This window comes from Aethalodelphis obliquidens, unplaced genomic scaffold, assembly GCF_003676395.1.
Source record: "Aethalodelphis obliquidens isolate GAN/ISIS:26980383/991018 unplaced genomic scaffold, ASM367639v1 scaffold29, whole genome shotgun sequence".
Lineage (NCBI taxonomy): Eukaryota > Metazoa > Chordata > Mammalia > Artiodactyla > Delphinidae > Aethalodelphis > Aethalodelphis obliquidens.
Genome location: NW_020837973.1, coordinates 13544141 through 13557738, shown reverse-complemented (window position 1 = coordinate 13557738; position 13598 = coordinate 13544141). Strand labels below are relative to the sequence as shown.

General features: G+C 42.6%; 1 protein-coding gene across 1 annotated transcript in view; it reads left to right on the top strand.

Moving 5' to 3' along the window:
- The window catches only part of MARCHF11 (membrane associated ring-CH-type finger 11), a 119095-nt gene that overhangs the window by 95371 nt on the left and 10126 nt on the right, over nt 1-13598 (top strand). Inside the window, exon 3 of the mRNA XM_027125349.1 lies at nt 2290-2482. Within this exon, the coding sequence (XP_026981150.1) occupies nt 2290-2482 (193 nt within the window). The remainder of the gene's footprint in view (nt 1-2289; nt 2483-13598) is intronic.

Here is a 13598-nt window from a genome sequence, read left to right as displayed (position 1 = left end):
TTGCTCATTGACCTTCCTTGTCAAGGAACAGCTGAGCCTCATGTGTGGGAAGCCTGCCACCTGAGCATGGCCTCCGGGTCCTGGCAATCATGCTGACTCTGAGACCAAAGCCACCAGTTTCCTTGTCCCAGGTCACACCACAGCACCATAAAACTATACCCACCAGTTCACCCAAATCCGAGTGCCTACTAGGGTCCACCGTGTTGTTACTGAATTGGCATGCAGGCAGCCTGGATCAACTAATTAATTAATAAGCCTAACTGAAGCTAAATATAATTAATTATACAATATTGAGCTGTCCAAATTTAACTCCACTAAAATCACATAATGAATCTGGAACGTAAAGGATTCCTGGCAAAAGGAAAATAGATTTCAGTATGTAAAACGCATTCTTGGTGAATCTTCTTCACTCATTTTTGATTACCCGACTTCTTTGTTTCAGGCATATGTATTTTGAAACATGTAGCACATCATGGGAAAATCAAACACACACACACGCACACAAGTTGGACACCTTTGCCTCATGGATTTAAAACGATGATTTGTTTTCATCTATTTGATGTGATTAATAAATTGACAAAGGCTAACGTAGTGCATACAGACACGATAGCATCCATCTAGGACGGATATTAGTTGGAAGTAGTTTTCTATATCATTTACCATGTTGTATTTAATGCAGATTTTAATGAGCATCAGAACTAAACAAGACCACAGACATTGACACTTCACACTTGTGACACCAAATTTAAAATGGTTTAAAATTCAAATGCCTAGTCATTTGAAATTAATGTGTTTAAAATTATGTCAGGATGCTAGTAAAAAAAAAAAAACTTCAAATACGTGCTTGAAATACAACATTGATTCATTTGTAATGATAAAATAATATTGACTAGTTCAGTTATTATTCATGCAAAAGCAAGAACCACTTTTCAGTCAATGAATCTTAGTATTAAAATCATGAGAAATACCTTTCTTATAGAATCTACAACCTTTGTCATTTGGTTCTGTTTTTTTTTAAGAGAAACATGAAGTAAATGACCTGAGAGAATGAAATATTTCAAATGCATTTTGATATTTAATCTTTAACAAGTATAGAATTTAGAACCTTGCCTCTAAGAATATGCAAGACTCAAAGCATATTTAAAATCATTATATGTTAATTCTTTATGATGAGAGACAGAGGCAGTGAGGGAGAGAGGGAATTTATGAGTAGTGATAGACCCCTATCTGGGGATGCACATATTCAGACTCCAGGTAAGTAAAGAGGTTAAGGAGATATCTGATTCACCCAATGGATGCTGACTGTTCAAGTTTGTTGTTTTCAAGGTTATTTAAACTGTTTAGGGATTCTGCTGACAAGCCCCATGTTGCAGCAGCCATAACTCTCACACACAGGGAGATTGTGCAGGTTGTTTTGAGTTTCATTGTTTACTGGCAGACTATAACAGAAATTCTAGTTTTGTTCCTGTCTCAGCAATGCGAAAGTGAGAACATGACTAATAAATTCTCTCAAGTTGATAACACCCTTGAAAGGTTTTTCATCATTTATACTATAAACCCTCTCAAACGTTGATGCTTCAGACACCAAATTACTTTCTCCATTGAATGGTGTGTGCTTACACAGTTTGTGAGTTTCAAAGATACTCCTTCAAGTACAAATTCTAAATCTTGACAAGAATGGCTTCATGGATTACTCATTAGATAATGAATGGCCAGTAATATCTGAGCATATGAAATGTACCAGTAACAGATAACATACAATTTTCTAGTTCCCTTATAATTATTTCAGTGTGTTAAATGACTTTTTCACGGATGTTCTTATATAGCTTATTTGTTTGCTTTTTACATTTTTTTCATAAAAAAGGGATAATTCCCTTTTTTTTGCAGTAGGCAAATGTGTTAAGAGCAAAATAAATTTCCGAATAGAAGAGTCCTCACCATATTTCTTCAGAGTGTATTTAATTTCATGCACATGTGAAAGATGATAATGTGATTCCTAGGTACTAAACATTCCTCACCATTCACACTCAGTGTGGTTATCTGGAATAAAACTAGATTCAACTTGTAGAATGGTGAATTACTGAAAATAATGAAGTAGAGGCCATTCATTAATCTTTATCTGCTTGTCTATTTTTTATAGCCTGGATGAAATGGAAAAATTCATTTGGGGGCCGATCAGATTGAAAAGGGTCTAACATGAAGAGAAACATGGGGCTGAAAAATGTTTTTTTTTTTCTTTTTCAATTATACACAGCACCTTTTTCTTACCTGCCTCTGTTTTTCTTTTAGTGGCAAAGCATTTCTATAACACTGGTTGAGAAAGTTCAGATGATTGCTGTAATCCTAGGATCCCTGTTCTTAATAGCGAGTGTGACCTGGCTCCTCTGGTCAGCCTTCAGTCCCTATGCAGTGTGGCAGAGGAAGGACATCCTTTTTCAAATCTGCTATGGAATGTATGGTTTTATGGATCTAGTGTGCATAGGTAAGATCATGACCTTCAACGTTAACAAACTGTCAGTAATCCATTTCTTGCAGCTCTTACGTTTTCATCAGTTGGATCTAACGCAGAATGTTGTGGTTCACGTGATCTCGGTCATCCAGCTCATTGACTATCTGGGGCGTCACAATCTCGCCACTTTTCTCAAAAAGCATAGCATCTCTATTCTCAAGTAGTCTGAAAAAATGAACAGGATAATGCCCGTTTAAAGTGATCTGTTTTGCAACACAAGGAAGGTGGAGTTGAAGAAATTATTTGGAGTGGGCGATGGAAGGATAGTCCTTTATTTCTGAGGGATGGGAGCACATAAATCCCCCTCACAAAGCTGGGAAAGCACTGACTAGTACCAATGGCGATATTGTACATCTGGGGAGAGCACTGATAACCTGGAGGTCTTACGTGGTGGTGTGGTGACTCCGAGGGCATAAAGGGCCCCTTGGAAGGGTAGGGACTTGGGGACAGTTTTCCTTGCTGTCCTGTGCCTCTTTGTTTCACTTATTAAATTCAGTGGCTTAGAAGAGAAATAAAGGATAGAATATTTTACCTTAAATAGACCGTACAAAAAAGGTTCCGTACGTGTCTCACTTAACCAATCTCTTGTTTCCCTTATACCATGAGAAAATGGAGGTCGATTCAATTCATGCAGCGTCTACCCAGTGTGTGTGAGGTGCCACAGGCATTGTGATGGTGACCAGTTGGCAATAGGAGATGGGGATGGAGAGAGGCAGCACCGTATCCAGGAGATTCCCTGCTCTGATGTGGTTTACAGCTTAAAGGATGTAAAAAGAGCCGAGGGAGGCAGCCGTGGTTTGCAAAGAATGGTCCAAGGACCACCCATGGCAGCAGCATCTGCAGTGCTTTTTTTGAGAAATGCACATTCTCAGGACCCACCCTAGATCTGCCGAATCAGAAACTTCCGGGTGCCCCCCACCCCAGCAGTCTGTGTTCACAAGCTCGCCAAGGTGCGATGAAGCTTGAGAGCCACTGATTTCAGGGAAAGGCTTCCCGACCTGCGATCAGGTGCCTTGGTTTGCAACGCTGGCCTCTGCTTGGATAGATCAACTTCGTCTCTCCTAGTCCTCTCTCTCACCTATAAAAATGGGAATAAGCATCCCTAGCACACAGGCGTACAGGAAATAACTATTATAAAATAATTATGCTGTTAACTGGAAGTTGTAGATTAAGAGTATTTAAATAAGTCACGAACACTGAAATGCTTTAAACCACCTAAATTAACGCCTCTACTCACTAGACCCTTAATTTAACTCGCAGTTTTAATAGCCTCATTTTTTTCTAAAAGAACTCTATACATTTAAAAGATATGATCAGCTTGGATTTCACCTCCTTTTCTTCTTTCCTCTCTTGTTACTAATATAAGACTAATAAGAAAGAAATGTATAAAATTTCAGGCCAGAAACGAAAAAAGAAGGGAGGGAAATGTCATGAATAATGTGTAAACTGAACAGATGTTGCCTGAATAACTGAGCTAATCATGTATATGAACAATTTGCATTAAATGTGACAATGCATATGTAAGCATTTGGAAATTCTAAATCTCTGTACAAATATAGTCTCTGGGGTATTGCTCTAAATTAAGAAGGATTACAAAATTGTTCTACAAATCCCTCAGCAAATTCAGAAACAGTGTTTATTCTATATTTCAACATAAAAGTTATGAAATGTGGTATTCCACTGATATTAAAAGGGGAGATGAAAAGCAAAAGAGCCATTAGGCTCCCAATCCAACCTGAAGGGAAAAAAATTCCAGTTGACTTTATTACAGCACTGAAAAGGGCCATGTATTTCTTGGTTAGGAAATCATTTTCTTGAATTCCGCAGCCTGAATTTAATGCTGAGTTATTATATCTTAAATTTTCATTGTTAATGCCAGTCTTTTAATCAAGATTATTAGGATTCTGGTTTTAAGAGCACATACGTATAAACTAACGATCTTTTTGACAATGTATGATGTCTTTGGGCCTCCCTTTTGAAATTTGGGTGTTTGCCCTTTTTATAAAGTCAAGTTTCTTAGGGACAAAAACCAATTGACATTTTCCTGAATAAGCTTTGGAGAGTGGATTTTTATCTAAGTTTTAAATATTGACAGTACTTTTCATTGTCTTTTTGTTCATCACATCAAAATCCCATCATACAATAGTTTATGTGTATTTTGAAAAATATTAAAGAATTCAGACTGAACAACAGTGCTCATTTCATTTGGCAATCTCATTAACTAGCCTGTTTGGACCCAGAGAAAATCTTATTTTTTTTTCCCAAGAAATTGAGAAACCATTATAGTCAGAAAGCAAATAGATGTAGGCTACCAACAGCCAACTGGATCATAGCAGGTAATAGCTCCTGCTGCCATTTCAAATGAATTAAAATGTCTTCTAATTAAATGTAGACAGTAACAAAGTAGATTACATTGATTATACCTCAGATACATACCCCTGACTGCAAGACCAGAGTCAGAGTTAGAGTGAAAAGCAGGCTTTTCAACTTCGAGTCCTATTTGTTCAGCTCAGTTCAATAAACTTTGTATGTGTCAAACAGAGTACTAAGTGCTGGGGATGCAAATGAGAGTCGGTCGCTTTCCTGTCCCCCTAAGGGCTCCCAGCCACAAGAGCAGGACAGACGTGGAAATAACTAGAATTCAGCTGGATGTGCAGAGTGATGGACGTATGCACAGGAGATGGTCGTTGGACAAAGCAGGGGGAGATTGATGCTGGCTGTTTTATGCAGGGAGGGAACATTTTCAGGCAGATTTTGTGGGGAAAGTGATAGCCAAGCAGGCTGATGGATGAAGAGGTGCTTGGCAAGTGGGGAGATGGCCCCGCTGTCACCATTGGAGGATGTAAGATTGGCTCCCCATACAGAGGGCTTTAAAGTAGTTGCAAACATTCCCGTATTCCTGTTCATCCAAGCTTTTCAAACTTGTTTGTACCTAAACGAGGAGCAGATTGACAGCTTCGTAAATGTTCTTCTTAAAAAAGAATTCTGCGAATCCATAGAGGACCATTGCAGAACCAAAAATATGTTATAATCCAGCCAGTGCATGTAATGTTTAGGAAGAGATTTTTATTGGATTGTTAAATAGAAAAGTAAAGATTTGTAGAAAATTTATTTACTTGGGGAAATTTACTTATTTCCAGGCAAAGTAAATTTGTTTGTTGCTTTCATTTATTTTTATGTAAAACATTTTCTGCTTTCCCAAGATCCAGTTTCTTCTTACTATTAAAGTTTGAATTATCCCAAGGGTCTAGGTACCATTATTGTTCAAATACCTAGATCAGGGCTGTCCAACAGAATTTTCTGCAATGATGAACATGTTGTATATCTGTGTTGTCCAATACCATGGACACTAGCTGCATTAAGCTGTTGAGCACTTGAAATGTAGTTAGTGAGAATGAGAAACTGAATCTTAAATTTAATTTTATTTAAATTAATTTAAATTTAACTCAGTCACATGTGGCTAGTGGCTACCACATTGGACAGATTTCTAGATGATGGAATGGTAAATGTGTGAGGGTTTGATGAACAAGTTTCACCTTGTCTGTATAAACAGGCTGTATTTCCTAAATGATAAAGTAACTCTGTTCCATGAGAGATGAATAAAGTGAAAATGAGTTCAAGAGGGTTAGGAGAAGGGTGTTAAGGTGAGAGGGTGGTGGTCAAGAGATAAACAGGGAGCTGTAAGAGGGAGACGCCTTAAGGAAATGGAAGTACAAAGAGATATAACTTTGTATTATGTTTGTGGAGCTCTTATAAATATTTACATAGATGGCATTCAGACTATGACTGTGCACCAGGAAAACTAATATAAAGGATTTAAATCACCAAGATGTTGTAGCCCAGGGTCAGCAACTTAGGGAGAAGTAATAAGCACAGCAGGCCTGCATTGGCTCCCTAAGAAGATTTGCACAGTGGACAAAGAAAGATGAGCAAACTTAGAAATGAAAAGCAAATGCCTGGCGGAAGGCTCCGGGCACAGGACCTGGGTCTCAGCTCCACACTTTGCACATAAAACACTTCCATCGGCCGTGTAACTCAAGGGAAGCTTGGGCCACGAGAGGAATACGTTTATGAATGACTCACAGAAATGAGGGGCTAAGTAAGACTCGGCCATAAGGACAGGGGGTCATTTGATTACGTTGCCTCTGGAAGGTGAGGGCAGTTTACCAAGTCTCGTCAGTGTCTGGTGGAACCTCATGAGGTGAGTTCAGTCTCTTTGTAGGAGCAACAAACTAAAACGAAAACGCTATTATGTTAGTGGGATTCCCGAAACAGAGGTAGCAGTGCTTATACCTAATCACATTAACACTCCAAGTTAGTGCCAAAACCGCATCGGGAAAATATTTGTATCTTCCCTGGGATGGTAAGGGAAGGAACTGGTTATGGCTATAAAATTTAAAAACTTGAATTACTTTTGTTTTTTTTTTAAAGATTTTCTTAATCGTCCACAGAGTATAAATATATGCCTATTCAAATTAAAAAACATTTTGTGTTTACAACTGTGAAATATGTAACGTTTTTAAAAAGACGATTTCCCTCACACTGCCCTTTTGTTATGTCACTTCCTTTGCAGAAATGTCCCCTCTCAACATTTTAATGTGTATCCTCCAGATCTTTTTCACAGTTTGCTTTTTGACATTTGTAGCTTGGACTATATTTAACCCCATTCTAGTGGTTTTCTTAAAAAATCCATTCTCTGACAATTTAGGTTTGCGGGGCAATTTTATGTAAGAAAGTAAGAGTGAGCCTTGCTGCTATGCAGCTCATCCTGCCTGGCATCTCTGGGGGACACCAGGGATGCCACGTGAAGCTTTCTAAAGCAGGACGGCATAAACAACCATCTTATACTTTATCTCATTATTTCAAAAGCGCCCTGAGAGGTACTTTTGGTTGCTGCTTGTTTCCTGTGTGTGTGTGTGTGTGTACCTCTTCTGTTCTGCATGCTTGCACTTGAATTTGAGAAATAGAATAATCAGAAGATCCAGCAATAACAGAATCGGTACTTTAGCCACAGAGCCGTGCGACAGAGGGAAGCAGTTTTTCTTAAAGCAATTTCAGGGAGCATTTACTGCACGAAAAGAAGAGATTGAAAATTGAAATCCCCTCCATGTCAACAGTATAATAGGTAGGAGAAACTGACCCCAGAGCTCCTAAACGTGCTGGCGAAGCCAGGGGTTTTGAGAGGCAGTGATCTGGATCACCCCTGCTGGATTTTATCTTCTAAAAGAATCAGTGCAGTGTTTATAGCGCAGATCCGGTATTTCAGTATGGTATTCAAAAATAACCTGAGGTATACTAGGACGAGGATCTGATCAAAGTTTCTTCTTCTTTCTGTATCAATTATAGTCAATATTGAAGAATGCTTCTTCTGCAGAAATCTCATACTCTTCAACATGAAGTTTTCTTTTCCTAAGTTTCAAATCTAAATAATTTTTTTAAAATTCAGATAAATTCTTATATATATCACGGCCCTTTTGAAAATCTGTTTTTCACAGTTGGTACTATACCAAGCTAAAGCTACGTAGGCACATGTAAGAAAACTATCTAGAGTTACCAGTTGGTAACTTTTATTCACATTTCATTATAGAACTTTAGAACAATAAATAGATAAATACAACCTATTCCTGTGGTTTTGGATTAGTGATATAAGACCTATATTTACTTTTTAAAAGACACAGTAGGGCTTCCCTGGTGGCGCAGTGGTTGAGAGTCCGCCTGACCATGCAGGGGACACGGGTTCGGGCCCCGGTCCGGGAAGATTCCACATGCCGCGGAGCGGCAGGGCCCGTGAGCCATGGCCGCTGAGCCTGCGCGTCCAGAGCCTGTGCTCCGCAACGGGAGAGGCCACGACAGTGAGAGGCCCGCGTACCGGGAAAAAAAAAGACACGGTAATTCTCTCTTGCTTTTGGTATTGCTTTACTTTGCTATTTTTTTCTCCATATAGAGCAGCTAACAGTAACACATGATTTAACATTTTATTAATGTGAAGTGTAAAGTGTACATTTTCTATTTTTTTGATATTATATGAGGAAAGGTGAAGAAGTTTGACAAAGAATTTCAGGATAATCAGAGTCTTGGTTACCACAAATGAGTCCTTGCCATGGAGGATGACCAGTTGTCTATTGAATGCCAGGGTTACTTCCGCCTAAAATGGTGCATTTAGGTCATCTTCCTTCCTGTGGCTCATTTTCAATACGTATAACCCAATTAGCATAAGCAAAGCATAAGAAAGTGAATCAACTAAGGGAAGAAAATTCTAATGCGTTCCAAACAAAATATAAATGACATTGAAACCATCCCCTGTTTAAAATTGTCCATGCTCGCTGGCATTTCCTAGCATGATTCAGAAGGTGACAATATTTCTTAAAGTGTTTTAGGTGAAAAACATATTTACTGAAAGAAAGTAACATTGGAATTGAAACATGCCGTAACTTAGAGCAGAGGAAAATGGGTTTGCTGTGGAGCGCCCTCCAGAGGGCTTCTGCTTCTTACCTTGTCACACAGGGTCATTACCATACAGATGTGTGATTAAAAGGACAGCAGTTGGCGAGATTTATAAAAAGTTCAGCTCCCGGGTCATGATAGAGAGATAGCATTTTTTTTAAGCTGCAGTATATTTGTGGGCAAATATAAAAGTTATCAAATAGTTCCAGGAGAAAAATGTAAAATTACCGAGAGAATACTCAAGCTCACCACACTCTCTAGGGCCTGTGGGGCGCTCTCTTTCACAGAAGGGGTTGTGGATGTTGGACAGACGTCTCAGCGCTCCCAGGGGACAGCCTAGGCCACGGAGTCAGTCCAGTGTGACCTGACATGGGGCGTCTCCGCATCGAAGAGACTTTCTTTCTGGGAAGTGGGGACACCTCTTCTCAGGGCCGCCAAATGGTACAGCGCCAACTCATTTAAAATTGTCAGGGAGTTTGATCGTAAGATTTCAAATCTACGTAAAGTAGATTTTTTTGGTGGGCGGAGCCCACCTTTCATCACACTCCACCCGCTCCCACCCCAGTCACCACCACTACCACCAGGTTTGGGATCTGAGCCACTGGGATCACTCAGGAAAACGGAGCTTGGACGTCAGTGGGTCCACATTCGGCCACGGAGGGGAGGCGGGGGGCGCGGGGGAGACGCAGAAGGCTGCGCGAGTGCCTGGTTGGCGCTTTAGGTTGCAGCGGATGATGGGAGGTGGTGTTGCCCTTGTCTCATTCTGAGTTTCATAGGAAGCACGGATGTGGGTGAGTCTGCGTGAATCATATAAGGCGTGAGAAAAAAGCAGCTCAGCTTGAACGGTGTCTGGCAAAATAACGAAGGAAGTCGATTAGCCCGGTGTTTCCTTTTTGAATCGTCCTATCACAGTTTTCCCTCCAGATGGGAGAGGACTGTCAGCCACCTCTGCTCCATTTCCTGCTTCAATTTCCTGATCTCTCATTTGATCGGGGACTAACGTCCCTCCAGCGTCTCAGTTTGGCCACTTGGGAGACCCTTGCCCAGCAACTGGACAGAGGCCTTCTACTCTGGCCCAGAGCCCCTCTGGGTTTCCCATCAAGCTTCCTCCCAGGCCGGGACTGGGCTGCGAGGTGGGCCGCGCTGGTTGGTCTGTCATCCTTGCAGCCTGTTACCAGATTCGGATGCTCTCCTGGCTTGTTTGGAATCGTTCCTTAGAGCAGAATTCCTTTACAAGCACAGATCATTAGTTCCTGATCTCAGAATGTATTCGTGGACTTGATGCCCCAGGAAGTGCCCCAGCTTCACTTAGAATCTAGCCAGGCCCCTTGGACGGAGAGGCAGAATGGGCCCTTGTAATTCAGCATCGTTAGAGAAAGAACAGAGCTTTACCCTTTATATGCTTTGAGAAGCAGGCCGTTATTATCTCTTTACTCTGGAAGTACAAATTATAGGCTATTCTGTGCCTTGATCACACTGACGTTTACCAACTTTTCCAAAGATTATTATCATAGTTTATGATTAGTATCATAGTTATTAGTGGTATCGCTGCCTTTAAAACCCCCGGAGAGAAAGCAGAAAGGAACTTGCTTTTCCTACTTGTCCTCAAGGCTGTGCCTGAAATGGTCTCTCAAAGTGAGTTAACTCTTCAGGCCTCCTCCTGGGGGAGAAAACCCAACCCAAACCTTCCCCTCTTGTGACCTTGTACAGTTCAAGTTCTTTTGGAGAAACATGGACATGATAAGCCGAGCAGCAGACCAAGTATATTGTTATCGTTGACTTTTCTTTCCTCCATAGGAAATAGTGTGAATCTTTCAGCCTGTCTCAGTTGGGGCGGTTTAGCCAAATAAGTATTAGTCATCTATTAGGCCAACATTCACTGGGTATTTATTGTGTCCCAATAATAAAGTACAGGATAGAAATACAAGTAGTTCACAGTCTGCTACCTGTTTTTGTATAATCCATGATCTAAGAATGATTTTGAAATGGTCAAACAAACATTAAAAGAAGAATATTATTTTACTGCCTATGAAAATTATATCATATATAAATTTCAGTGGCCATAAAAAAAGTTTTCTTGGAACCCAGTCATATCCATTCACTGATATGTTGTCAGTGAGTGCTTGCAGCCTCATCAAAGAGGGACCATGATGTATGCATGACCTACAATATTTACTATCTGGGCCTTTGCAGAAAAGCTTTTGGAATATAGCATCCTCCCTGCTCTCCAGCTGCTGACAAGAGACAGTCAGGGAAATAAGCAATTAAAATACAACGTGGAGGGCTTCCCTGGTGGCGCAGTGGTTGAGAGTCTGCCTGCCGATGCAGGGGACACGGGTTCGGGCCCCAGTCCGGAGGATCCCACATGCCGCGGAGTGGCTGCGCCCGTGAGCCATGGCCGCTGAGCCTGCGCATCCGGAGCCTGTGCTCCGCAACGGGAGAGGTCACAACAGTGAGAGGCCCGTGTAATGCAAAAAAAATAAAAAATAAAAAATAAAATACAACGTGGAAAGTGCCAGGAGAGAAATATATGTGAGTGCAGGTGGGGGAAGGTTAATCATACTTAGGGTTGGAAAGTTGAGCTGGGGACTTGTGTCTGGTGGTTGAAACCAGCGTCTGCGAGGGCAAGTGATTTGGGTGATATGAGCAGCAGTTTGCAGAGCACAGTGAGACACAGAGCAGGCAGGGAGGGGAGAGCGGCCACAGGAGGAGGGAGTGGGGCCGGGCGAGGGGAGGAAGGGACCGGGGCAGAGGAGCAAGTGGCCAACAGTGCCAGATGCCTTACCAAGAGCAGGTGAAATCAGGACAAAAACGTATCACTGGAGCTGGCAATACGGGGGTTCGGTGGATAGACACAAGATTGCTGAGAACGGCTGGGATAGGCAGAAGGGGCTCAAAATGTAAGTTTGTAAGTCTTGGCTGAAAAGGGGCACAGTTAAATGAGGGTAGAATCTGGGGGGTGGGTGTAGAATTGAGGAAAGTTCCTGTTTATTTGTTTTAATGGTGGAGCGAGGTTTGAGCAAAATGCTGAGAAGACAGACCCAGAAGAAATCAGAAAGGCAGATTGAAGATCCAGGTGGGAGGGGACAGCTTGATGCCCCTGAGGTGCGGAGATAGAGCCCAGCACACAGGGGAGGGGTCCGTGTCTTGCACAGGAAGGGCGCCCTCACCCCTGAGATGGGCAGGGTGGGAGGAGAGGGCGGGCGCAGCTGGAGATACTGCACACGCTGCTCTGGGAGGGTAAGTAGATGGTTCTCCTTGCCAAAGATCTCCCCTTTTTCAGGCAGGCAGATAGTATGGTCATCTGTGGAGATAGGGAAGGCACAGCCTGGGGACAGGAGTCTGTGGAGAGAATTAAAAATGACAGTCAGCAGCGCAGGGCTTTGGGGAGGGGAGCTGAGCCAGGAGACATGAAGAACCACTGGGCGTGATTGCGTGCCCTCCCGAGGCTGGGCCGGGGGGGTGGCCCCGACATCCAGGGCTATGAGGCTGTGTATTCTTACCCACTAGCGCTGAGAGTGAGTGCAGAGCGGTGAAATGGTGAGACTGGGCTAAGATGAGGTTGTATATACAGAGCTGCTGGGAGACCAGCAGCGAGATGAACCTTGCCCTTCACCTTGAGTGGTGGAGGACGATTACAGGATGGGGTTGCTTTCTCAGTGGCTGGGGAAGCAACCAGAGCCAGAAAGAAGCTGGCAGAGTGGAGAAAGATTGCCCAATAGAGGGGCTCGAGGTCTTCAGGAAGTAGAACGGGTGCACTCATTGAAAGGAAGAAAGCGGGTGAGTGAGAAGCAGTGAGGTGGTGGTTGTTGGCAGTGCTGGTACAGTGTCAGGGCTTTTGCACTTGGACCAGTTTCTGGAAGGGAAAGGCCCGGGGTGGAGTGAAGGAGGGACAGCGGAGGGCAAGGGTTATGCAGGTCAGGTCGTGGTCAAGTCTTCCACATGGACCTGAGGAGTGTGGGTCTGTGGGGCTGAGGAGATCCAGGAGCCAGGGGACAAATCATCTGAGATTGTAGGGGTCAGCTGAGGCATCAGGAGGGGACACCCCTTGTGGCTTCGCTCTGTGTGTGAGCATCCGCACATTCGTGCGCGCACGTGTGTGTGATTTGCGCGACTTCACTCTTTCTTTGTCTTTACTGTCTTCCACGAGAGTGGTTGTGTGATTTCTAAACACGTGAGGGTTGGAACAATTGCAACTACTTTAGAGAGATCTGAGTACATCCCTAGGCTTCTCTAAAATGAGGTTCTTAAAGAGGCCAATTCAACTTGGACATGGGACGTTTTCCTTGGAAGAGAAAGCAGAGTAGACCGTGGTAATGGGAACCATGACAAGATGACACAGCTCCCTTAACCTGAGAAGCTGGAGATTCTTCTTCAGAACTGGCACCGACCTCTTTGGGAGCCTCCTGGCTTCACGCTATTTTGCAACAAAGAACTTTCTCACGACGGAGAGTGTGAACGTGATTTTTCTAAACCATGCTCCTACGTAGCGCACGGAGGATGTGGGACTGCGGCACGCTGCCAGGGTTTCTCTGGGGTCATGAGGAAGCACACAGAGGAGCAGAGAAGTGGAGCCTGTATATGTTTTCAGCTGCTTCCAAATACGTTGAAAGGAGGTTTTAAAATCAAATCTCCAGTGATGACT